Here is a 27,252-nt window from a genome sequence, read left to right on the forward strand (position 1 = left end):
ACACCAGTTGACACCACCTGCAGGGTGCTGTCACATTTTTCAGTTATTAGGCAGGGTTTGAAGATCATTTCTGTTCCTGCTAAAAACTGACCAGTAATTGAGAAATGTGCACAGTTTGCACGCCACAGCTGGCTCGGGATGAGGAGACACTTCCTCTGCCTGAGAGTGGCCTTCGGAAGGAGAGATGGAAGAATCACAGAACAAATGAAATGAGAGAGAAGCAAGGAAGGAAGAAAAGAAGAAGGGAAAATGGAAGAAAGGGCAAGGGCAACACAGAAGGAAAAAAACGTTTGGAGGAGGAAACATGATGGGGGATTGAAAGCATAGGGAAGGGAAGAGAAAGAATATGAAAGGATAAAAGATTTAGAGAGGGAAAGGGGGAAAGGAAATGTTAATTAGAGAGAAAGCTGAAAAACTGTAAATTACTGAGGAAAAGAAGCAATTAGACAGGAGGAAAAACAATGATGTGAAAGAAGAGAAAGGGAAGAACCAGGGGAGATAAAGTCAGTCATTCTTTATAGTTTATAAAAAGTTTATGCAAAAAACACTACCACAAAATACATATAAATGATTGGGTTTATATATCAGGAAATGGAGACATGACTGTTGAGGAGGGATGCTCAGAAAATCTGGTAGTGAAGAGGCAGGTGGACCTGGGAACCCGTTGTTTCAAAATAAAATCTGCTTTGGTTTTTCATGGCTTTTTGCAACATTGATGCTTTTGTGTGTGCAACATTGGTACTGTTTTTCTGAAGGCTTTAATGGTTGCGTGTGTGTGAGATGGGGAGATATGAAAAGGTATTTTGGTTCTGGTGGCTTTGGTACATGTTTGTTAGGTATGGTTAAGGCTACAATTTTGTCCTGGAGGTCACAGAATCCGTGACTTCTGCCCTGGTGGCTGGGACCTGCAGAGTCCCGCTGCTTCCCATAGCGGCAGGGAGCTGTGAGGTACCCCCGCTGCTTGAGGCAGTGGGCCCCCAAGCTCCCAGCTGCCCTGGGCAGAGTAGGCACCCCGCATGCTTCCAGGGACAGAGGGATCCCCGCAGCTCCCTGCCAGCTGTGTCGGCAGGGAAGACCCCCGCAGTTACTCTGCCACCGCCGTGGGGCAGGGGGACCCTGGCAGCTCCCCACCATTGCCATGGGGCAGGGGGACCACCGCAGCTCCCCGGCCACTGCCACAGGGCAGGGGGACCCCGCAGCTCCCCACCACCATGGTGAGGCAGGGGGACCCCTGCAGCTCCCCACCGCGGTGGTGGCAGGGGGACCCCGCAGCTCCCCACCACCATGGTGAGGCAGGGGGACCCCTGCAGCTCCCCACCGTGGTGGTGGCAGGGGGAACCCCACAGCTCCTCTCCACTGCAGGGGGCAGGCAGACCCCTGCAGCCCCCGGCCACCACGGAGGGTAGGGGGATTCCTGCAGCTCCCTGCTGCTGGGGAGGGTGGAGGGGGACCCTGAAGCTCCCCTCTGCTGGGAAGGGAAGAGGGACCCTGGAGTTCTGAGGCTCCATGGGTTCAGCTGCCCAGTCCCTTCCCATTTTATCATGGATATTTTTAGTAAAAGTCACAGACAGGTCACGGGCTTCCATGAATTTTTCTTTATTGCCCATGACCTGTCTGTAACTTTTACTAAATATATCCATGACAAAATCTTAGCCTTAGATATGGTATCTTATCAGAATATAGTTTACTATAGACCCAATATTCAAGGACTGAATTCTATTTGCTGCACAATTTATGTCAAAGTTAACATTTTCTGCACAATTTATGTGTGATTATCTTAAAATCTTCTAAAATGTGGGAAATTGCACTGAAATTAAACAATTTCTAAGAAAGGGTAATCCCAGACCCCTTTTAATTTAATACTTTTCACATAAATGTTAATGCTGGAGAAATGTAAATATTGTATATGTATATATGGTGGAAGGATTGAGATAGTGTGCTAAATATGTGCTGATTCACATCTGCCCATAGTCCTTGCCCCAAGTGGGCTTGAATGGCTATTGTGGGAGATGGAGGAAAGAGAATCATAGATGAGACAGTCACAAAGATTCACATACTGTACATAACCACGGGCAAACAGACACATGCAGCAAGACTCTTAGGGTATGTCTACACTACGAGGGTAGTTCGATTTCACTTAAATCGAATATGTGGAATCGATATTGCAAAGTCGAACGTATGTGTCCACACTAAGGACAGTAATTCGACTTTGTGAGTCCACACTAACGGGGAAAGCGTCGACATTGGAAGCGGTGCACTGTGGGCAGCTATCCCACAGTTCCCGCAGTCCCCGCTGCCCATTGGAATTCTGGGTCGAGCCGCCAATGCCTTCTGGGTAAAAAAAATGTGTCTAGGGTGCTTTTGGGTAATTGTCGTCATCCGTCCGTCACTACCGCCCTCCCTCCCTCCCTGAAAGCGCCGGTGGGAAATCAGTTCGCGCACTTTTCTGGTCAGTGACAGCGCGGACGCCACAGCACTGCGAGCATGGATCCCGCTGCAACCATCGCTGCAGTTGTGGCCGTTGTCAACGCCTCGCAGCTTATCATCCACCTTTCCCAGAGGCAGATGCAGATAAACCAGGCGAGGAGGCTACGGCACTGCGGTGAGGGCCTGAAGTCTGAGAGTAGCACAGGACCCAGCGCCGAGGACATCACGGTGACAATGGGTCATGTGGATGTTGTGGAACGGCGATTCTGGGCACGGGAAACAAGCACGGACTGGTGGGACCGCATAGTGCTGCAGGTCTGGGATGAATCCCAGTGGCTGCGAAACTTTCGCATGCGGAAGGGGACTTTCCTTGAACTTTGTGAGTTGCTGTCCCCTGCCCTGAAGCGCAATGACACCCGGATGCGAGCAGCCCTGACTGTCCAGAAGCGAGTGGCCATAGCCCTCTGGAAGCTTGCAACGCCAGACAGCTACCGGTCAGTCGCGAACCACTTTGGCGTGGGCAAATCTACCGTGGGGTTTGTTGTGATGCAAGTAGCCAACGCAATCGTTAAGGTACTGCTCTCAAAGGTAGTGACCCTGGGAAACGTGGAGGTCATCATAGATGGCTTCGCCGCGATGGGATTCCCAAACTGCGGTGGGGCTATAGATGGAACTCACATCCCTATCCTGGGACCGGACCACCAGGCCAGCCAGTACATCAACCGAAAGGGCTACTTTTCAATGGTGCTGCAAGCACTGGTGGACCACAGGGGACGTTTTACCAACATCAACGTCGGATGGCCGGGCAAGGTTCATGACGCTCGCGTCTTCAGGAACTCTGGTCTGTTTAGACGGCTGCAGGAAGGTATTTACTTCCCGGACCACAAAATAACTCTTGGGGATGTGGAGATGCCTACAGTGATCCTCGGGGACCCAGCCTACCCGCTAATGCCCTGGCTCATGAAGCCCTATACTGGCGCCCTGGACACTGAAAAAGAACTGTTCAACTACCGGCTGAGCAAGTGCAGAATGGTGGTGGAGTGTGCTTTTGGCCATCTCAAGGGGAGATGGAGAAGCTTACTGACTCGCTCTGATCTCAGCAAAACCAATATCCCCATTGTTATAGCAGCTTGCTGTGTGCTCCACAATCTCTGTGAGAGCAAGGGGGAGACCTTTATGGCGGGGTGGGAGGTTGAGGCAAATAGCCTGGCTTCTGATTACGCCCAGCCAGACAGCCGGGCGATTAGAAGATCCCAGCGGGACGCGCTGTGCATCCGGGAGGCTTTGAAAGCTAGGTTCCTCAGTGAGCAGGGTAACCAGTGACTTTTAAGTTTGTTTAAAGAGAAGCTGAACCTGCCCCCGTTTCTTTACCCGGTTAATGTTGTCTATCCTATCCAGCTACATACCCCCTTCACCCCCTTCCAAAAAAATAAAATCAGTTTTATTTTGTTAATGAACACCGTTGTCTTTATTACTGTTTTAGCGGGAATGTTTTAAACCTGGGACGCAGACTGTGGTGGGGAGCGGGTGTAGTGTACTGATGCAAATGATGCTTCTAAACTCCAGGAATGACAGGATTCGCAGTGGTGGACTGGTTGTTTCAACGGAGCCTGCCAGCCCTCCTGAGCGGGACTGCGTTTATGTGGGGGCTATGTGACTGTATGGCAGGGGGGTTACAGATCCCCTGCTGCGTGGCTCTGTGATCCAGGAAAAGGACCGCTGCATAAGATCTGTAACTGCCCTCCCCCGTCACAAAGTCACAGAGCAACCCCCCCCCCCCACAGAACATGAAAACCACCTCCCAGACTGACCAGGGTAACTAGTCACTGCACTGTGTATGTGCCCTGCTGCTGGACCTGCCCCCGCCTCTGTACCCTGCTAAAGGTGACTGTCCTGTCCAATTACCAAGCCCCTTCCCCCCCTTCAGACAGACTCTCCTCCAAAAGAACATGATGGAAACAGTAATGAACAGAAACGTATTTTTTATTAACAACCACACATGAAACTGGGGGGTGAAACTTCGACGGGGGCTTGGGTGAGGCGGGAAGGAAAGGACTTTTCAAATTTTGGGGAATGACAGCCTTCTGGTGCTTGAGCAGTCTGCAGGGGTGGAGTGAGAGTTTTCACGGACTCTGCCGCCCCTCCTTCTTTGGACTTTGGGCGAGGGGGGTATGGGACTTGGTGGCGGGGGAGAGCGGTTACTGATAGACTGCAGCGGGGCTCTGTCCTCCTGCCTCCGTTCCTGCAGAACATCAACAAGGCGCCGGAGCGTGTCCGTTTGCTCCCTCAGAAGTCCAAGCAGCGTTTGAGTCGCCTGCTGGTCTTCCTGCCGCCACCTCTCCTCACGTTCCATGTGTGTTCGGTGCATTTGGGACAAATTCTCCCTCCACTGGTTCTGCTGTGCTGCCTGGGCTCGGGAGCAGCCCATTAGTTCTGAGAACATGTCCTCTCGCGTCTTCTTCTTCCTCCGCCTAATGTGCGCTAGCCTCTGGGAGTGTGATGCCAGGCTGGGTTGGGAGACAGTCGCAGATGTGGCTGTGGGAAAGAGAAAAAGGTAGTGAATTCCTCCGAAAGATAAATGTAGTTGTGAACAAAGAACATAGTCTTTCTCTGTGAACAAGACCATGCACTGCACCTATCACATGCGCACTCAGGACAAGGTCGAATTTTCGGACCTCGCTTTCAGTGCCTGGGGTCTTGCACTGCCGATCTGGGAAACGGGGCAGGACACCGGAATTTCTGTAGCAGGCAGACATGGTAAGCCGTAGACTTGTGGCTGCTTAAAACTTTAATAGTAGCACTGGCCTCCTTTCACATTGAAAGCAATGCCAGTCTCTGCTGCCAGCAATCGGCCAAGCATGAACTCTGCCCCTGTCCCACCCCCTCGCGGCTGTCCCAGGGAAAGATCCCTGTATGCTGCCCCTCTCCCGCCTCCACCGCGTGGCTGTAAACCGGCGGTTACAGTTCTGTAAAGGAACGGGCAAGCAGTCCCAATACTAACATTCCCCTACCTAATTCAAAGCAGGTCATCATGAGCGACATCACAATAATGAGGATCTCAGACAGCGATAAAGAAAGGATGCTTCGGGAAAGCCTGCAAAGACCAGGGCCGTATGCCGCCATGCTGTGCAAGGCTATGATCCCGGAGTACTTGAGGATCTCCTGGCGCGGAAACGTCTCCTACTTCGGAGGACCCAATAAGGCCGCTCTCCCCAGGAACCTGATGAACAGTCTTTCCAATTACCTCCAGGAGAGCTTCCTCGAGATGTCCCTGGAGGATTTCAGCTCTATCCCCGGACACACAGACCGCATTTTAATATAGCTGCACTGGCAGGGACTAAAGAGTGGAGCGTCTTTGGCAGCAGAATCATGCACTACCGGACACTGTTAGATTTTTTTTAAATAGTTGGGACTGAATAGTTAAGCGCCTAGGGCAAACAAATCATGAAAAACACATTGTTCTTATTGTTAATATTCCAGTTCTGTTAAAAATAAATGTTTAGATATTTAAAACACTTACTGCTTGATCCTTCCCCTGAATCTGTATCCGGGTTAAATGCTGGGGACGGTTGGTAGGGGATCTCTGTAAGGGTGATGAAGAGATCCTGGCTGTCGGGGAAATCAGCTTGGTAAGCGCTGTCGACTGCCTTGTCCTCCTCATCTCCTTCCTCATCTTCCCCGTCCGCTAACATGTCCGAGGAACCGGCCATGGACAATATCCCATCCTCAGAGTCCACGGTCAGTGGTGGGGTAGTGGTGGCGGCCGCACCTAGGATGGAATGCAGTGCCTCGTAGAAACGGGATGTGTGTGGCTGGGATCTGGATCGTCCATTTGCCTCTTTGGTCTTCTGGTAGCCTTGTCTCAGCTCCTTGATTTTCACGCGGCACTGCGTTGCATCCCGGCTGTATCCTCTCTCTGCCATGGCTTTAGAGATCTTCTCATAGATCTTTGCATTCAGTCTTTTGGAGCGCAGCTTGGAAAGCACGGACTCATCGCCCCACACAGCGATCAGATCCAAGACTTCCCTATCAGTCCATGCTGGGGCCCTCTTTCTATTCTGGGATTGCACGGCCATCTCTGCTGGAGAGCTCTGCATCGTTGCCAGTGCTGCTGAGCTCGCCACGATGTCCAAACAGGAAATGAGATTCAAACTGCCCAGACAGGAAAAGGAATTCAAATTTTCCCGGGGCTTTTCCTGTGTGGCTGGTCAGAGCATCCGAGCTCGGACTGCTGTCCAGAGCGTCAACAGAGTGGTGCACTGTGGGATAGCTCCCGGAGCTATTAGCGTCGATTTCCATCCACACCAAGCCTAATTCGATATGGCCATGTCGAATTTAGCGCTACTCCCCTCATTGGGGAGGAGTACAGAAGTTGAATTTAAGAGACCTCTATGTCGAACTAAATAGCCTCGTGGTGTGGACGGGTGCAGGGTTAATTCGATGTAACGGCGCTAAATTCGACATAAACGCCTAGTGTAGACCAGGCCTTAGCCAGCCAGATGAATGGACAGGAACTAACACATTAAGTGGGTGAAGGAAAAACAGATTTGTGCAGGCAGACAATGTTTTGAGATTATTATAATTAAAAAAAAATTAAATGTGGGTGCATAATGAAACACAATAGGATCCCGAGAGCCATCCATGCCAGGTGAGCCATTGCAAGATCACCACATAGCAGGTAGGAAAAGGAGTGGCCCATAACCAATAAGCCAAGTAGAAAGAGGTGGACAGAGTAACAGCATAAAATATTCCAAGAGTGACTTCCACTCATTCCAATTTCTGTGGCTTGGCTGGAGGAGGAAGTTCATGGGGAGGATCACAAAAACTCTGGTTCAAATCTCTGCTTTACTAGTATGCAGGATGCGCACACCGCAAATTCAGCCATGGGGTGGTGGAGTTCAAGAATGTATTAAATCTGCTCTTAGTGTCTTGTTACCATTTGGCAGGCAAAGACAGCACCACTTATCCACTGAAAATGTAGGAGAAAATATTAATGCAGGGAGTTTTACAGGAGTAAAGACTTATTGTCCAGGTGCCAGATTCTTCCAGAAGGAGGCATTGTTGGGAAGGATGTAGAAGTCCAGGGTGTCAGGAAGTTCCCAGTGACTAGATACCCAACTTCTCTCTGCACGAGACACTGTATATGGCATGGTCTAAGCATCCTGACTATGGGGAACTCTTAGGTGCTCCAGTCCTAGCTTCTCCCAGCAGAAATCACCATAGGCCATGGTGTAGAAATCCTGGCTGTAGGGACTCCCAGCTACTCAAGTTTCAGCCTCTCCTGTGCACACTCATTGTAGGAAATAGTGTAGGAACACAGTTGGTGGGGATGGAGAGGGGAATAAATATTAAAACATTTAATTCATACCTGAAGCCTGCAAATTGTTTTCTGTTTTATACTCTGCTACATTTTCCCTGGAAACAGAAAATTAAGATGCTCACTTCTGTCACAAATAGTCACAAGAGGATTACATAATACGTTCTGTTATTTTAAACTCTCTCTGCCAGCAGTTGGAACATGCCCTGCTAACTCTGTGTAACAGTGCTGCCCTTGAAATGTAGGTGTGATAGAATATACAGGAAATTTAGATGCTATGGACTGCACTTATGTAACATGCAACTGAACTATTTAATGCTGTTAATTTGTGGTTATGGCCTGAAAAGCAACTACATCAAAATCTCCTTCTCACTCCATATATAGGACCAGATTGTCCTTGGCCCTTGCATGGGTGCCTACGTGAATGTCACAGTAAGTTTTCACTTCTCTTCCACTTGCCTCCATGCATTCAGGAGTGCAAAGAATCTGCTCCTTTCCTATATCCCCATGGGTGCAATAGCCCCAAAGAGGGTATGGAGGAGATGGGGCTCCTACACCAGATCATAGAGCTGGCCAAGCAGAGAGAGGAACCGGGCTACACCTACCTAGGATGGTGCATCTTTTATGATTCCCTTGTGTACTGGGAAGGTACAATCCCTCTTAGTATTGACACCAGACTGCCTGCCCTCAACACAAGCTTGAGTCTTAAAAGCATAATCTGGCCCATAGTATCTGCTCCCTGGGTAACTTTGACTCAGATCTACTAGCTTTACTGACACAAACAAGTTTTCACTTCTGTTAGTGCTGCAGAATGAATATAGCTACAGCAGCTTAAACTTGATTATATTGTGTATCATACATTCATAGATTATACCAGGGATCGTGAACCTTTGGCACGTGGCCCATCAGGGAAATCTGCTGGCAGGCCGGGACGGTTTGTTTACCTGCAACGTCTGCAGGTTCGGCCAATTGCAGCTCCCACTGGCCGCGGTTCGCCGTTCCAGGCCAATGGGTGCTGCAGGAAGCGGCGTGGGCCGAGGGATGTGCTGGCTGCCACTTCCCGCAGCCCCCATTGGCTTGGAATGGCGAACCGCGGCCAGTGGGAGCTGCGATTGGCCGAATCTGCAGACGCTGCAGGTAAACAAACCGTCCCGGCCCACCAGCGGATTTCCCTGACGTGCTGCGTGCCAAAGGTTGCCGATCCCTGGAATATACATTTAGAAAACACCTGTTAGGTCATCCAGTCCATCTTCCTGTCACTGCCAAATTATTCTCTTTATTACGTTTATTTATTGTTTTTTCCGGTTTTGTTTTAAATAATAATGAGGCATGTGCAACTCTCCTCCAAGTCTGTTCCAGAGCCTAACAGATCTCACTGAATATCTTACAGATCTTAAATATTCCCTTTCTTAATTTCATCCAATTACTCATATTTCTGTATACCATTCTAAATAACTATTCTCTGTTCTTGGGACTAAGGCCTGATTTTATGGTTAGGGCCCTACCAAATTCACGGTCCATTTTAGTCAATTTAATGGTCAGGATTTTAAAAATCATAAATTTCATGATTTCAGCTATTTAAATCTGAAATTTCACAGTGTTGTAAATGTAGGGGTCCTGACCCAAAAAGGAGTTTTGTAGGGGGGTCACAAGATTATGGTGTGTGTGTGGGGGGGGGGGGCGGGGTTGCGGTACTGCTACCCTTACTTCTGTGCTGCCTTCAGAGCTGGGCAGCTGGAGAGTAGCGGCTGCTGGCCGGGATCCCAGCTCTGAAGAGAGAGCCGCCATCAGCAGCAGCGCAAAAGTAAGGATGACATCGTATGGTATTGCCACCCTTACTTCTGCACTGCTTCCTGCAGAGCTGGGCCCTCAGTCAGCAGCCGCCACTTTCCAGCCACCCAGATCTGAAGGCAGCAGCACAGAAGTAAGGGTGTCATGGTATGGTATTGCCATCCTTACTTCTGCACTGCTACTGCTGGGGCAGGACTGGTTCCAGGGTTTTGGCCGCCCCAAGCAGCCAAAAAAAAAAAAAAAAAAAAAAGCCACGATCGCGATCTGCGACGGCAATTTGGCAGGAGGTCCTTTGCTCCGATCCGGAGTGAGGGACCGTCCGCCGAATTGCCGCCGAATAGCTGGACGTGCCGCCCCTCTCTGGAGTAGCCGCCCCAAGCACCTGCTTGGTAAGCTGGTGCCTGGAGCCGGCCCTGTGCTGGGGTGTTTCTTTCAGAGCTGCGTGCCCGGCCAACAGCTGCCACTCTCTGGCCACCCAGCATTGAAGGCAGCACAGAAGTAAGGGTTGCAATACCGCAATGCCCCTAAAATAACCTTGCAACCCCCCCCCTACACCTCCCTTTTGAGTCAGGACCCCCCAATTTTAGAAATGCTGATCTCCCCTGTGAAATCTGTATAGTATAAGGTAAAAGCACACAAAAAAACAGATTCCACGATGGGGAGACCAGATTTCACGGTCCGTGATGCGTTTTTCATTGCTGTTAATTTGGTAGGGCCCTAGTTATGGTCTACACCTAAAACTTAGGTCAGCCTGCCTATGTAGCTTAGGGTTGTGCCTATGTAGCTTAGGGTCCTGTAGTTAAGTTGACCTAAGCCCTGGTATAGACACTGCTAGATGGATGGAAGAATTCTTCCATCAACTTAGCTACTGCCTCTTGAGGGGGTGGATTTACTTCAGCAATGGAAAACCCTCTTTCATCACTGTAGCAAGCGTGTACATTAAGCACTACAGTGGCATAACTGCAGTGCTTCAGCAGTGCTGCTGTAGCCCTTGTAAAGTGTAGACATAGCCTAAATCTGAAGAGGTGTTCAGTACTTGCAACTCCCATTAAAGTACAGTAACTCCTCACTTAAAGTCATCCCGGTTAACGTTGTTTCGTTGTTACATTGCTGATCAATTAGGGAACATGCTCGTTTAAAGTTGTGCAATGCTCCCTTCTAACGTCGTTTGGCAGCCGCCTGCTTTGTCTACTGCTTGCAGGAAGAGCAGCCCGTTGCAGCTAGCTGGTGGGGGCTTGGAACCAGGGTGGACCAGCAGCCCCCCTATCAGCTCCCTGTATCAGCTCCCCGCTCCCCTAAGTTCCCTGTGCAGCAGCTGCCCAGCAGGCTAGCAGTTGTATCTGTCCCTCCCCCCACTGCCATGTGCTGCTCCTGCCCTCTGCCTTGGAGCTGCTCCCTGAGACTCCTGCTTGCTGTGCAGGGGGGAGGGAAGGAAGAGGGGGGCTAATGTCATGTGTCCCCCTCCCCCCTGCTCCTGCACCCCGCTTACTCCATCTTCCATAGAGCGGGGGGGGGGGACACACCAGGGCTCAGGACGGAGGGAGCTTGCAGCAGCTGCGGTCTCAGCAAGCTGATCTAATTAACAAGGCAGTGTACTTAAAGGGGAAATGCGCATACCTCCCTCCATTTCTGCTGCCTTGTAGAGTGTGAGAGTTAACCCTTGAGGGCTCAGCCAATTGCTAGTTCATCATTTAGCAGTAAGGGAAATATCCCACCCTCTGACTCCTCCACCTCAACCAAGCTTCACAATCATCATCACTGTGTACCAGTATTAAATTGTTTGTTTAAAACTTATACTGTGTGTGTGTGTGTGTGTGTGTAAGTGTAAGTGTAAGTGTAAGTGTAAGTGTAATATAGTCTTTTGTCTGGTGAAAAAACTTTCCCTGGAACCTAACCCCCGCATTTACATTAATTCTTATGGGGAAATTGGATTCGCTTAACATCGTTTCGCTTAAAGTCGCATTTTTCAGGAACATAACTACAATGTTAAGTGAGGAGTTACTGTAATGAGAATCTGGTCTTTGGAATTTGCACCTTTTATGTATTTTAGTGCTTCTCAGACCTGAATGCAACATTGCAGGTGCAGGTATGCTGGGGCAGTATAGAAAGGGTGGTTACTTTCCTGGTCCATGTTGTTGCACATCACCAACCCTGCCATCAGCTTAGCTTTGCTTAAAGAATTATTACCATTGTTGTTGGAGACAAAATGACACAGATAGATATTAAGATAACAGATTGGGTTTGTGATCCTGTCAGTTAGAAAGATGCCTTTTTACCCATAAACTGAGCATGTGTGATATGGAGTAATTGAAAGACAAACATGGAACCCCACAATGCCACATTGACAAAGCTACTTTTTTGCTTCTAATCACATCATAAAAAGTAAGGAGTGGGCTGAGCCCAATTGGCAGAAATGCCAGTGGGACCCTACCCCTGCCTTACTAATGAATATGTTATATAAATGTGCTAATGAGCTGCAAACCATTGTATATAAATTAAAAACTATCCATTACAATAATATTTTTAAAATATTTATTTTTGATTATTAAAGTGTGTGTTTGTGTGTCTGAATTTAGTGTTAGTGAAAAGTGCCAGACTGACATCCTCAGAAACCGAAGTCTTCTGTTCATCCACAGGTGCAGCATGAACAGTGGCAATACAGTCTACTCCCTCACTGCTGTGACATTTCATCTAATTCCTGACCTCGAGGGATCATCTCCTGGGGTAAAAGGGAAAGTTAATCTCCCTAACTTTATAAATCCTTGGTCTCTGCACTGAAACTACACTCTTGGGAGCTAATCATGGGGGTTGTTTTATGATCTGAACACCTCGCTGCTAGAAATTGGACAAAGACCCAACTCATTTCAGAGAACTAGACTAAATGTGAGGTTTGCAGCATGCTCATTTGAACATATACATTCAGATAGAGTGATGTGCGCAAGGCCCTCCACTCCTACCTCAGGTGATGGGTTCTGAATGTTCTGAAAATATGGTGCATGCTTATGGCTTTCCATGTATAATTAGATAGTGCTTTATTCTCTACAAATAGAGTCTGCTACAGTGCCCAGATCTCCTCTCTTCTTTATGTGCATTGTATCTGTGTTTGGATAATTGTATAGTTAATAATGGGGGGAAATTTCAAGGGCACAAATGTAATGTCAGTGGGAGCTGGGTACCTAATTATTATTTGTGTGCCTTTGTAAACCTCTCCCAACACTTGTAACTGTCAACCAGTGGCGTAGCCAGGTTCTAAGAGCAGGGGGAGCAAACATTAAAAAGGCGCCCCCCCTTGGCTCCTCCTCTGGCCACGCCCCCTTGGCTCCTCCTCCGGCCGCTTCGCGCCTCCCCTCCCCTTGGCTGGCTCCTCTGGCCGCGCTGCGCCGCGCCCCCCCCCCCCATGGCTCCTCCGGCTGTGCCGTGCCGCCCCCACCCATGGCTCCTCCGGCCGCGCTGCGGGCTGCCATGCTGCGCCCCCCCTCGTTCCTCTGGCCGCGCCACCCCCCCCCCCCATGGCTCCTCCGGCCGTGCCGCCCCCCCTTGCCTGCAGGAGCCCAGCGCCGGCCCGGCAGGCCAAGCTTCAGAGCGGAGTATGGGCCCCGCCCGCTGGCGCCGTGGTAACCCCTAACTAAGGCGCTGCTTTTGGAAAATGTGCTGAGGGGAAGCGGCTGCTTCCCCTGCACCCCCCCTAGCTACGCTACTGCTGTCAACACTTAGGTAAAGATAAAGGTAATCAGATTTCACACTTCTGGATGTAAAGCCACCTGCAGGGTAAAGGCAGGGGATGGGAAGAGGATGGAATTTCTCCAATGTCTTCTTGCAATATGCCACAATTAGGTGCAGTATGGGTGCGTGGGGTTTTGTCTTGCTCTGAACCATAAGCCAGTGCGCACTGCTAGAGGCAGGAAATTAGTTAGACCAGTAGTCTGCTCCAGCACAGAAGGAGGCAGGATACTGAACTCCATAGGCCAGTATGGAGTTCAGGACACAAGATACTGGACCAACTGGACCCCTGGCTTGATCTAGTATGGCAAATAGTATGGTCAAAAATTTCAAACATGGGTCTCTAAAGTTAAGCACCTAAATCGAAGTGGCCTGATTTTCTGATATGCTGAGCATTTGCAGCTTTTTCTGCAGTCAGGGTAAGCAGTGGGTGCTCAACATCTTGGACAATCAGGTCAGTTTCATTTAGGTCCTAATTATGGATTTATGGATGGGATTTCCAAAAATGCCTGCATGACTGAGGAGCCCAAGCCTAGGTGCTTTTGAAAATCCCTCTCTATGTTCCTAAGCAGCTCAACCTAATACAGCAGCAGAAATATCACAGTAATTCTAAAGTGTTGCTGAAAGAATAACCTCCCTAATGACAGGAACATGCCACTTCTCATTCTCTAAAGTTCAGCTGTGGACACCCTCTGTCTTAGCATCAATATATCCCCAACCACACATACCTGGATTTCTTCCTCTCTGTGCTCTTGCTCTTCTTTACCTTCAGGTGATCTTTTCTTTGTTGTTTCTCTGACTGCATGCTGGGATCTCTTTTGGTCTCTTTTATTATGGAGCTGCGTGAGGCAACTGCCAGCCCTCTCTTGCTGCTGCCACACTCTTCAATAGGACCCACTATGCCAGAGATGGTGACTCGCTTGGAGGATGCTCGCTTAGCAACTTCCTCCTTCTCTGATTCTGGGATATCAATAGAATTCAGAGTCTCTAGCTGGGTGTCTCTCTGTAGGGAATAAGGAAGACACCCAACAAATAAGACAATAGGAATGGGCACAAAGTAAAGGCTCAGGGTGGAGCTGATCAGCACCACTGGGGCTTTGAGTGGAGATCAGAAAATAATATCATATTTATCAATTCTTTATTTATATTGAATTTTGTGTTGGTTAGGAGTGTCAGACTGCCAGTCCTGAGAAATGGGACTACTTACCCATGGGACCAATACAGCAGGGACCATGGCAGTGAAAGCTTCCCCCCCCCGGCCATCAGGTACAGCCCCCAGCTAAAACCTCTCCAGCACATCATCAACCACCTACAACCTATCCTGGAAAATGATCCCTTACTCTCACAGACCGTGGGAGGCAGGCCAGTCCTTGTTTACAGATAGCCCCCCAACCTGAAGCAAATACTCACCAGCAACTACACACCACACCACAGAAACACTAACCCAGGAACCAATCCCTGTTGCCTACTCTGTCCCCATATCTACTCTAGCGACACCATCAGAGGACACAACCACATCAGCCACACCATCAGGGGCTCATTCACCTGCACATCTACTAATGTGATATATGCCATCATGTGCTAGCAATGCCCCTCTGCCATGTACATTGGCCAAACTGAACAGTTTCTATGTAAAAGAATAAATGGACATAAATCAGACATCAGGAATGGTAACATACAAAAGCCAGTAGGAGAACACTTCAACCTCTCTGGATATTCTATAACAGATTTAAAAGTAGCCGTACTTCAACAACAAAAACTTCAAAAACAGACTTCAAAGAGAAACTGCAGAGCTACAATTCGTTTGCAAATTTAACACCATTAATTTGGGCTTGAATAGGGACTGGGAGTGGCTGGCTCACTAACTACAAAAACAATTTTCCCTCTCTTGGTATTGACACTTCCTCATCAATTATTGGGAGTGGACCACATCCACCCTGATTGAATTGGCCCTGTCAACACTGGTTCTCCACTTGTAAGGTAACTCCCTTCTCTTCATGTGTCAGTATATTTATGCCTACATCTGTAATTTTCACTCCATGCATCTGAAGAAGTGGGTTTTTTACCCACGAAAGCTTATACCCAAATAAATCTGTTAGTCTTTAAGGTGCCACCGGACTCCTCATTGTTTTTGTGGATACAGACTAACACGGCTACCCCTCTGATACTTCCCCACCCTGTCCCTTTGCCACTGACTATTGACCAATATGGCAGGCCTGGTCCAATACCTTGCCACTTGGTAGGGTCACACTCTGAAAAAGTTATTAAAATAGAAATAGATAAAGATAACTCATGTTGATAATTGCTTTTAGCTTCACCTGGAAGTTTCCTTTTCTTTGACTTGTCAGATTGGCATATCTACTCTCCAGCTGGTGAGTAAGTGCTCCTCAATGCCATTTTCCCTCCCCCGGGCGAGTACCAGCAACCACCAGACTCATACCTCTCCAGCCCCTCTTAAATGCAACCAAGTGGTTCTACACTTGTGCACGAGGTTTTGCTGGATTGCTGCGCCAGAGTCTGGACTATGGGGGTGTGATTTGTAGAAAGCACCAGTTGCTCTAACTCCCCTGTGTGACCCTACTGGTGTGCCCTAAATGTTCCTTAGTGCACATTAATGTAGTCCTGTTTGAAAGAGGACTGCATTAATGCACACTAGCAGAGTCTACATGGTGAATTAGAGCGCAGCACCCTGGAACACTGTATAAATCACACCCCCAAAGTGTGGACTGACTTTGGGGTCATGAAGACAAGCCTGAAGATTCATGGGAAATCCACAGACCAGATCCGGCCTATGGGTCGTACATTCGACACCCCTGAAACCTCTTCTGGGCATGAGTGAGGAGTTCATTCTCCATGGGATCATGGAAGCCAATACTGACCAAAATTAACCTTTGAGCATTGTTTAATGACCTACATTGCAAGTTTTCTTTTTCCTTTCTTCATCCCATCTATATCCAACAATCATTACCCTGGGTTTTCCTCTGTCTTTGCTCTGATCTGGGAGCAGATACCAGGTATTTGTCTGATGGCTAAGGTTTAAGGTGTCTGGTTACTTCTCCAGGAGATGATATAAAAGTCACAACTGCAATTGCAAACTATCCCAATGCAAAGAAAGTATAGGAAGAATAGTAAGAGGCCAATATGGCTCCACCAGGAGCTCTTTAATGACCTAGAAATCCAAAAGGATTTCTATAAAAAGAGGGAACATGGACAAATTGCTGAGGAGTACAAAAGAATAGCACAGGCATGTGTAGATAAAATCAAAAAGGGTAAGACACTGATAATGTGTGTACCCCACATAGGTCCCAAATGGGTTAATGTGGGCCTGAGAGGCCAGTTAAGTTATCTGGCTGCACCTGGAGGGAGAGCCAAGCTTAATGGATCATGAAGCCCAGATGGGCAGCAGGAGCAGGCTGGTTAGCATAAGGAGAGGAAGTTTGTAGCAAAAGGGGTCTGACTGGAGAAGCACTTATAAAAGTAGAGATAAAACTATTAGAGCTAACTTTTTGGGCAAAGATAAGAGGGAATCATGAAAATGGTAGTACACAACAGATTTATGGGGATTGCTGAGAGTTTAGTAGACAAAATGATATGGATTGCCACAGACTTCCTCATAGTATCGGGGTCAAAAATGGGTAAAGGAGATATGTAAAAAAGAGAAATTGAGAGAACGAAACATTTTTACTCAGGGAAAATCAGCTTATAGCTGATCACTTACTCCTCCATATGTGGATTTGGAATTGTATGAAAACAACAACAACAAATGAAGGACAAAAAACACACATTATGACCAATGACATTTATGAATGAATGAATGAATGAATGAATGAATGAAAAATGGGGCCAGCTTTGCAAAGTCTATAGAGATAGATCTAAAGATGACAGCACAGGCAGAGAAGGAACAGCCTTTTGTGCTCCTAGTATTAGAATCCAGAAACCAAAAAGGTTCTGTAATTTCTGATGGCTGAACTAGTGGGGACAATGTTGGCACTAACCTGGATAAGAGATTTCTGACCAGCTGAAGCTGTAATTTTATATGATTCCTTGTCAGACATAGTGACAATCAGAACAGGGACTTTGGAAAGCAGAAATGACATAAGAAGTGAAATAACATTCCTATCTCTAGAAATAACTCAAATAGATATCTGTGTAACAGTAGCATGGATTCCAGTGCATATCAGAATACCTGGAAATGAGTTGGCTGACAAAGCAGTAAAACATACTCTAAAAAATTAGGAGGTGGATAGTAAGATACCCTTAAGTACACAAGAGTTTAGAAGTGTGGTCACGAAGGAGCCTGCAAAGGAAGGGCAAGAACTATAGCCCAAGGAAACAAAAGGATGAAGTTCTATGGTGTATGATCAAAAATCAAAGATAATACTACATTCCATTGACATGACAGAAAAAGTGAAGTAGCCATTTTTAGAGTGTTAACAGGTCATTATGCCTTAAATGAAAAGTTAAACTTATTAAAAAGACATAAAGATGGGCTGTGTAATGTGTGCAAAACTAAAGAAACTGTTGATCATGTTCTGTGTCATTGCGGGCAATAGTCTATGGAAAGAAAGTTTCTTTATGAAAAATTGAGTTGGCTTGGAATTAAAGATTTTATCCTAAAGGGACTAGTGAGAATGTCAGGGAAATAGATTAGTGCAAAAAAAAAAGCCTTACTACATTTCCTTAAGGATACTAGACTGAGTGAAAGGAGAAAACCCTGACCTCTGAGGAAAGATTAAACAAACTGGGCATGTTTAGTCCTGAGAAAAGGAGACTAAGAGGGGAGACCTGATAACAGTCTTCAAATATGTTCAAGGCTATTATAAAGAGGATTGTGATAACTTTTTCTCCATATCCACTGAAGGTAGGACAAGAAGTAATGGGCTTAATCTGTAGCAAGGGAGATTTAGGTAGATATTAGGAAAACTTTCTAATTGTAGTTAAACTTTGGCATAGGCTTCCAAGGGAGGTTATGGAACCCCATCATTGGAGGTTTTTAAGAACAGGCTGGACAAAAGCCAGTCATTTGTGTGCATGTGTCTCTCCTCTTCTCATGGCCCTCCTTCTGCCAGGCTGAAGCAGGGGCTTGCATGGGTGGGGCAAAAAAGAGAGATGTGGAGGTGCCTATGCCGAAAGTCTCTGTTACTTGTATGGAGCTTTGGGTAACACCTTTAAAAAGTATGTTCAGGATCAGCAGCTATCCTGGTCTCCTTGCTAAGTGTGGACCAAGGGCAGTGTTTCCACCAATTTTGCTGATGAAAGCCCAGAGTATGAATATATTGTCTTTAGCCCTCCGTCCTTCCCCACTCCTACTCCCTCTCTGTCTCTCAGTTGTAGCAAGTGGATACCTCTGACCTTTCTAGCTCTCCACTAATACTTCAACCAAGAGCTGGAACACCCAGCCCCCTCCCAACATGCCAACTGTCTAATGCACCTCACCCATCAGCTACCACAGGCCATGTGAAGAACTCAGCTATGTTATGCCTCTTCTGCTCTGCCCTTTGCCCCCACATCAGAGGGGAAATTCAGAAGGGAAGCGCCACTAAAGGCCACAGCAACCCATTCACCAAAATATCAGGAAAATGAAAGCCAGGACAATGGTGTCAGGTACCCCACTTCTTGACATCCAAATAACCAAGCAGGGCTGCACTACTGGCTGCCATCTGGCTGCCACCACCCTCAGATTCTGTAGGGAGCTTATGACAGGCCAGTTATTTTTATATAAACTCCTTATAAACAGAATTGTAACTCCTTTGAATTCTTGTCTATTGCACAAGCTTTGACTTGTGCAATAATAAGGAATGGTGGAACAAGCATGTGAATTTTTTTACGAACCACTGCCAAAGACTCACGTTGTCTGACTGGTTCCTTGTGCCTTGCATTCTCTCAACTTGCTGCCCATTAAAATTCTCATACACTACATTGACTTGAGTATTGTTGTAGTGGTCTTGGGGACGTTTCAAGAGAGTAATGAGCTGCAGCCACTGACGGAAGAGGAGGCACTGCTTGTCTGGTGGGGCACAGAGCTCCAGGTAGAAGGAGCGGCCACTTGCCAGCTTCAGCTTGAGGCGACGCTTCTCAGCATTGTGAACGGTGATCTCCACAAAGTTCAAGGGGAAGAACCTACAAGAAAACTCAGGTGTCAGACCAGCTAGAGTCTCTGCTTACAGGAGGCACTATATCCATTGCGTGATTCAGGAAATGGGCTGCAGGGGGAGTAGTCTGAAGGGAAATGCATGCAGACTCTTCTCAAAGAAGACATTGTATCTGTCTTCTCTGGGGGCACATCCCGACTGCAGGGGAGAAGTCTGTTGGGAAAAGCATGGTGAGTGTACCCTGAGACACTCTTTTCAGATGCCACTATGCCCTTTGTGGGAGAGGTGCTCTGCAATAGCTCACAGCACCTGTGACATTAAAGCCTGATTTTTTAGAAAGGGCACAGTATATTGACTAGGACACTACAATTAACCCCTATTCTTTCTGAAAAGTGCCCTTAAACCTTTAATTTCCAGGTATGACAATTCCTATGTTCCTATGATCAATCAGTAGTCTGTGTATTCGCTATTATATCCTATCCCATCCTTTATATGTCCTAACATTTTGTTTGACTTCTTGATTGCTACTTCACATTGAACAGAGGTTTTATTGCGCTGCTCACAATGATGTCCAGATCATTTTTCTAAGTGGTTACAATTAATATATAATCTAGCAATTTGTGAGAGTAGTTCAAATTATTCCTTCCAACAATGAATTTAATCTGTCATCAGATTGCCCATTTAGCTCCTTTCATTAGGTTCCTCTGGAGTTTCTCACAGTCTTCTCTGGTTTTAACTAATCCAAATTATTTTGTGTCATCTGCAAATTTTGCCACTTTACTGTTCACTCTTTTACAGATAATCAATAAATATATTAAACAACACTAGTCCGAGTATGAAAACTTAGAGCACCCCAATGTTAGCCTTTGGCCATGTTGAAAATTGACTAATTTATTCCTACTTTGTTTTTTGCATTTCAGCCTGTTTCAAAAGCAAGATAATAGTTCACCCTCTACTCCATAACTATTTAGCTTCTCATGAGAAAATTTGGTAGAGGCTTTTTGAAGTCCAAATAAATTCTATCAACCAGTTTTCCTTTATTCGCTATTTTGCTGACATGCTAAAAAAATTTGAACAGTTTAGAGAAGCATGATCATGTGTTTAATAATTCTATTTTTCATTATTGTTTCAACCAGTTTTCCTAGTACTAAAGTTACAGCATCTCTTAATTACCAGCCATAGGGCCTTTATTGAACAAATAGCAACAACATTTGTTACCCTCTGGTCTTTTGGTATAGTTACTGATTTTAATGAGAGATTGTATATTTTATCAGCTCAACCACTTAATTCTTATAGAGTCCACAGCCAGAAACTACCATTGTGATCATCTAGTCTTACCTCCTATATAACACAGGCCATAGAACTTCTCCAAAAATAATTCCTAGAGCATTTATTTTAGAAAAACATCCAGTCTTGATTTAAAAATTGCCAGTGATGGAGAATCCACATGACCCTTGGTAAATTGTTCCAATGGTTAAATACTACCACTGATAAAAATGTATGCCTTATTTCCAGTATCAATTTGTCTAGGTTCAACTTCCAATCCTTGGATTGTGTTATACCTGTCTCTGCTTGATTGAAGAACCCATTATTAAATATTTGTTCCCCATGTAGATACTTATAGATAGCAATCAAATCACCCCTTAATCTTCTGTTTGTTAAGATAAATAGATTGAGCTCTGAGAGTCTTTCACTCTACGGCATGTTTTCTAATCCTTTAATCATTCTTGTGGCTCTTCTCTGAACCCTTTCCAATTTACCAGAACTCTTGGATGTATTCCATCCATTCCTGGTGACCTCTTGCTCTTTATCATTTTGTCCCAACACCTCCTCTATTGACACTTTATTTTTATGACCTGAAAAAAGTATATTTTGAGTGGGTGTCTCCCCAGCATCCTTTACTGTAAAAACTCATGCAAACAACATTAGCTTCTCTGATATGCCCCATTCCCCTTGATTGATCCCTGGTAACCCAGCAAGTCCACCAATTTTCTTACAGGCTGTCCTGCTTTTAATATTATTAATTATTATTTGTATTCTGGCAGCACCTAGGAGCCTAGACATGGACCAGGAGGCCATTGTGTTAGGCACAGTACAAACACAGAGCAATCTACATATAAGACAAGAGACAATTTCTTTGATGAACTTACAGATTTACTTAAGTGTTTTAATGCCTTTGGCTTGGAATGGCCACTGGAGATTGGCCAAAGGATGCATGTTTTAGCTAATGTTTCATCCAAAGGACAGCATTACTAAATGGACACTAGTGGAGAGACACCTGGTTACAAACCTTTGTCCAAAATATGACCAAGACTTACAAAAAGCCTTTGTGGAAAGCGTGCTCTGTGAACTGACCTTCACTCCTTCTTAGTGCTAACTTACCTGCTGAGTTCTAGCTGCTCCATGGAGGATGGCTGCTTTGAGGCCTTCCAGGGCTTTGACACAGCTTCCTGGGAAGATGTAGGCACTGTGTGTGCTAGCAGCATCACATTGGGCAGTGATAGACTGGGGCTGGATGCACAGATGCCTACAGTCACACAGTTGGGGCGGTTATGAACATAAATTGGTTCACCTCTCCTATTAACCTGCATACAAAAACAAAGTCATTACAGTATGTCATGGAGCCATTACATTGATAATACATTACACAGACCTATTGTGGTACCACTTGCCTGGGACTCTCACAACTCAGGTGGTGAGAAGATAAGGGAACGTAAAAGAATGAGAGGGGCGTGTGTATGAAGAAAGGGAAAGGGAGGAGAAGGAAGTGAGTCAGAATGAAGGGGTTGGAAAGGTGGCATAATCAGCTAACTGGACATATATTCAGCTATTAGCCATCTCTGCATTACCACTTCTCATGGCCCGTGGTGAAGGGGGCATGGCAAGGGTGCTGCAATGCTCTGGTGATCCATTATTATTATTAATAATTACACCTCTACCCCGATATAACACGAATTCGGATATAACGTGGTAAAGCAGTGCTCCAGGGGGGCGGGGCTGCGCACTCCGTGGATCAAAGCAAGTTCGATATAACGTGGTTTCACCTATAACGCGATAAGATTTTTTGGCTCCCGAAGACAGCGTTATATCAAGGTAGAGGAGTATTATTTATTTGTTGATTTGTATTACTGTAGTACCTAAGTGCTCCAGTGATGCACCAAGACATCAATGTTCTAGGTGCTGTACGAACAAAACAAAAAGACGGTCCCTGCCCCAATGAATTACTATCTAAGTATAAAGACAAGAGACAACAAATAGAGACAGATGGACTGGCAGGGTAGTACAAGGAATATACGACACACTATTGGTCAGCATGATAGGCAATGGTTTCAGCATGCCAACAGCCTCACGGTTGTCAATTTTTTTGTAGGCATTAAAACAAAGGAGAGTTTGAAGGAGAGTTTTGATGGAGGATAATGAGGTAACTTTTTCGATGTTTATGGGGAGCGTGGGCAGCATGGGAGAAAACACTAAGATGTTTGTTTGAAAATGTAACCAGAGGGTGATAGAGGCTGGTATCATGGGCTGATTGGGGGCAGAAGTCAACATCTTGATAGCAAATAAGATAGGGTGGGGATAGATTGTGAAGACAAGAGCTTATGTTTGATGTGGGAAAGGGAAGGAAGTGGAGGGATGCAAAGAGATGGGTGACTTGGTTAAAATGATGGGCTAGGAAAATAGTCTTTGCAACAGCATTCTGAATGAATATGAGCAGAACACGATTGCATTTGTCGAGGCCAAAGAAAAGGTTGTTGCAGTTACTGAGATGCGAGATAATGAGAGCCTGGGTAGGAGTTTCAGCAGTGCTGATGGATAGGAAAGGCTGCATCTTAGAGGTCTTATGGAGAAAGAATTGGCAAGATTTAGACAGCCTGGATGCGAGGACCTAGAGAAAGAGGGCAGAGTCGAAGATGACACTCAGGTTATGGATCTGAGTGACAGGTAGGATGGTGGTGTTTGCCACAGTGATTGAGACAGGAGGGAGTGGGGAAGGTTTTTGGTGGGGGAGATTAGGAGGTCTGTTTTTGCCATGTTGATCTTGAGCTGACAGTTAGATATTTATGAGACGATATCGGAGACACAGGCCAAGATTTGCTAGAATGACCACTTAGGAGGTGTTGCAATTGGGTGCAACCTTAAGGCTGCTCTAAGTTGCACAAGGAGTTGAATCAGCACCCAGTTATTCCCAGGATAAAGGTGTGGAAGAGAGAAAAGGGCTCACAAAGCCGCCTTTGTTCTCCCCTCCAGATTAGCTGCGTGCAGCACTAGCATAGCTGGGTATCTAGCCCAGTGTATGTGAGGGGAGAGTAGGATAAGTGTGTATGAGAAGGGGAATATACACGTGTTGGAGTGAGACAGAGAATGAGAATAGTGGAAATGAACAAAGGAGTGGGCAGCAACCACACTGGGGGATAAAAATGGAAATTCTTTATGTAAGGTATGTCAAACCATCAGTGCCAAGCAATTTCATTTAAATGATGTTTACCTGGAGAAAGTTGCTCTCAAACATGGGAGCGGATGTGAAGGGGGCATATTCTCCTTTGCTAAGAACTCTCTGAAGATCTCCCATAATGGAGATCTGGCTTCTGGAGGCTGCACGCACACTGAAGCTCCTAAAAGAGAAGTAGCTTCTAATGTTGTCTACACACAAAACAGGAAAAAATTAGTAAGTTAAGAGGGGCTGTTCCAGAAAAACACAAATAATCAACTGATGGGGAAACAGCAGAAGATAGAAAAGTCTGTTCCATTTCCTATCACAGGCTGCATCAGGTTATTCGAGAGCAAAAACCCACACAAACATGCACATGCTTTCAAGGTATGACCTTCCAAAGGCACTCCAGAAGCTGGACAGGATTTGGCGATGGAGAGGGGATCAGCTTGGGGAGCTGATCAGACATAGGGGCAGGCATATAGACAAGAAAAAAGGAACTATTTTTACCAAGTAACATCTTGCCAAAATCCACCTTCAGTGCCTTTGTTGTTCTGTTTCTCTTACACGACTTACTCTGTTGTCTTCATGCTTTCCTCCTCTTCATCATCAAATCTCACATAGCATAATTCTACGAATAAATATAGATAGTTCACATATGAAACTTGCACAAATACAGTTGAAACACAAACTAGATCACATGTGCTATGCTGTATTTCAGATTGTTCCCCTTGCTTATAATTAAGTGAAGAATCTTAATATAATGGTAGGATTGATCAAAATACTTTTTTGCCATTGTTAGGGTGATGAAGATAACAACAACATTTTACCCTTTCATGTGAGCATACCAATGTATCTTGCAAATAATGGGTTAGATCATTGGGTCTGCTCAGCACAGTTCAAGAGGGATGTGGGAAAGATGACTTGCACAATCTTAATGCCCCCTGTTCATGTTGCTCCCAGGTGCTGGTCTGGTCTTGAGATACAATTTAGAGCAGCCTTAGTACTGCTCTAAATTGAGTCAGTTGTCTAAAACTCAAAAGGGATATTCCAGCAGTCAGGAATCCTTGGGGCAAAGGAACACCCCAACTATGTCTAGTAACCTGTGGACATGCCTCCTTTGCTTGGAGTGGGAAGAGGGTGTCCTCTACCAGCTGGCTAAACGGACTTTAAGGCACAAACAGAAGATAGAGCAACATAAAGTGGTCACGCTTCAGGAGAGGCTAATAATTAATTGAACTTCATAAACACAGCGCCCCCCCATGTTAGGTAGGTAAACATCATTATTCCCATTTATGCTTGCGAATACAGAAGTTAAATAGGGAGTAAGTTAAATGACTTTTCCAAGGCCACATAAGTCAGTGGCAAGGCCATGAAGAGAATCAAGATGTCTCGTCTCTCCTTTTTTAAATACTGTGTACATTCCCTAAGTAATAATAATTAATGGAGATATCCCATCTCCTAGAACTGGAAGGGACCTTGAAAGATCATCGAGTCCAGCCCCCTGCCTTCACTAGCAGGACCAAGTACAGATTTTGCCCCAGATCCCTAAGTAGCCCCCTCAAGGATTGAACTCACAACCCTGGGTTTAGCAGGCCAATGCTCAAACCACTGAGTTATCCCTCCCCCCTTTAGACTTCTACTTCTAGGAATTCATGCCTCGTTTTACTGAAACGAGCCCATTTCTTACATGGAGGAGTCTACCAAAGAAAGAACAAGATACAAATGCTCTAGCTTGTTCTGAAGAGCTCTCTAGAAGTCTGCTGCACTAGGAACCCAGGACTGGCAAATTCAAGTAGATTTTTGAATAGCAAGTTACCCCTCTTGAATTTCCTTAAACAGTCAATGCCTACAGGTGAGGCAGCAAATCATGTCATAATAGGAAGGCAGAGTCGGGCAGGGGCTGCTGGCATCATAATCCACTGGTATGGCCTGTGTGCTCTCAGAGGACACTGAGACCAATTAAATTGCTTGACTAAATCAGGGAAGAGTGTGGGTGATATGAATTTACCCAGTCCAGACATGTTGCATGTATACAGGCTACTCTATATTAGGGATTTTTGCAGAAGCATAGCTCCCCCAGTGCAAACCCATAGTGATGAGCTGCACCAATGTAAAATGGGGCTTGCACTGGTGAGACTGAGGTAAGTCACACTGAGTGCAAACTCCATACTACACTGGTAAACTGCATTTGCACTGGGGGAACTACACTGATGCAACACCCCTGGGTATGAAGCCATCAATAGAACCGGTTGAAAATTTTTTGACAAAACTTGTCTGTCAAAAAATGTTGTTTTGTCAAAATCAAAACCTCTCACTGTCGCCCAATTAATATTTAATTATTTATACAAAGTGGAATAGTTTCAGTAGGAGACACAGTGGCAAGGGCACCCACCTGGGCCATGGTCGGCCCCGGTGAGTGCCCTAACCCTCATGTTAATTGCTATTCTGGGGTCTCGCTCTCTTTCTCTCTGTCTAGTTTTTTCACAAACAATTTTAAAAGGTCTAATTTTTGTTTAATTGCGGGGGGGGGGGGGGGAACGGACACCCAAACCAAAACCACATTTTGAAACCTCTAAATTTTTTGCAAATCAGAATTGTTGTTTTCTAGCCTGCCCTAGTCATCAGCCCTTAGGAAACTCTAACTAGTATGAACACAGCAGTGCATTTCCTCAGCAACACAGGCTGCCATGAGCACATCAAGCCAGTCCTTCGCTCTCTACTCTGGCTCCCTATAAAATATTGAGTCAAATCAATTGAACTTGGCCAGTGAGGCACAAGTTTCAAAGGGGCCATTATGGAAAACACTCTGCCAGCTCCCCACTTTCTCTTATGTGACCTCAGGTGCCACTGCACACACACAGACCCTAGAGGGTCTGTCCAATAAGTAGGTCAGAACCAACACCTTAAATTTTACCAGTAGCTAACAGCTAGCCAGTGGAGACCCAAAAGAACTGGTATCATGTGCACCAGAAATGCACCCTGTAACAAACAAGCTGCCAAATTCTGCACCAGCTTCAATTTGCTCTACTATAATTGAGTACCATTGTGCTTATCCCCCTGGAATGCGCCAATTTTTCACCTACCAGATGGCTATTAAATGCTATATTTCCAGGGGGCTCCCACCAGCCCTTACCATGAAACTGCCTGAGCCAGGAGCTCATCCACAAACATGGAATGTACAGAAAAAGATAAGCCTGAATTTTTTCTTCCATGTTTGTTCATGTGTGCATTTTACCTAGGCTACCACCTTACTGGACTGCTGGCAGTTCAGAGTAATGCAACAGCAGCTCATATCACTAGGCTGTCAGTGGACAATCCAAATGGCTGTAACCCTGCAATAAAAAGTCAGTATTAAGAGAATATCAATGATACCAATGTAGCATAGCTGTAAATAGGGCCTTTCTGCACAGAGCAGGACAGATCCTCAGCTGATGTAAATCAGTGTTGTTCCACTGACTGAAAATTTGGCATAA

General features: G+C 46.1%; 1 protein-coding gene across 1 annotated transcript; it reads right to left on the reverse strand.

The window, feature by feature from the left end:
* Window positions 1-7,784: 7,784 nt before the first annotated feature.
* GARIN2 (golgi associated RAB2 interactor family member 2) lies at window positions 7,785-25,800 on the reverse strand. Its single transcript, XM_065403314.1, has 7 exons — window positions 25,788-25,800; window positions 24,353-24,407; window positions 23,834-23,960; window positions 21,730-21,932; window positions 19,105-19,375; window positions 13,984-14,258; window positions 7,785-7,842 (listed from the first exon to the last, which is right to left on the reverse strand). Exons 1-7 carry the CDS (start codon window positions 25,798-25,800, stop codon window positions 7,785-7,787), a joined length of 1,002 nt encoding a protein of 333 aa, XP_065259386.1.
* Between the last annotated feature and the right edge of the window lie 1,452 nt (window positions 25,801-27,252).

This window comes from Emys orbicularis, chromosome 4 (genome assembly GCF_028017835.1).
Source record: "Emys orbicularis isolate rEmyOrb1 chromosome 4, rEmyOrb1.hap1, whole genome shotgun sequence".
NCBI lineage: Eukaryota > Metazoa > Chordata > Testudines > Emydidae > Emys > Emys orbicularis.

Excerpts from the sequence above, each read along its gene's own strand:
- GARIN2 (XM_065403314.1), bottom strand. Across the intron at positions 21,933-23,833 it reads TTGAGAGCAACTTTCTCCAG|GTTAATAGGAGAGGTGAACC; the intron begins GTAAACATCATT and ends TTTTGTATGCAG. Across the intron at positions 7,843-13,983 it reads ACAGAGAGGAAGAAATCCAG|GGAAAATGTAGCAGAGTATA; the intron begins GTATGTGTGGTT and ends TTCTGTTTCCAG.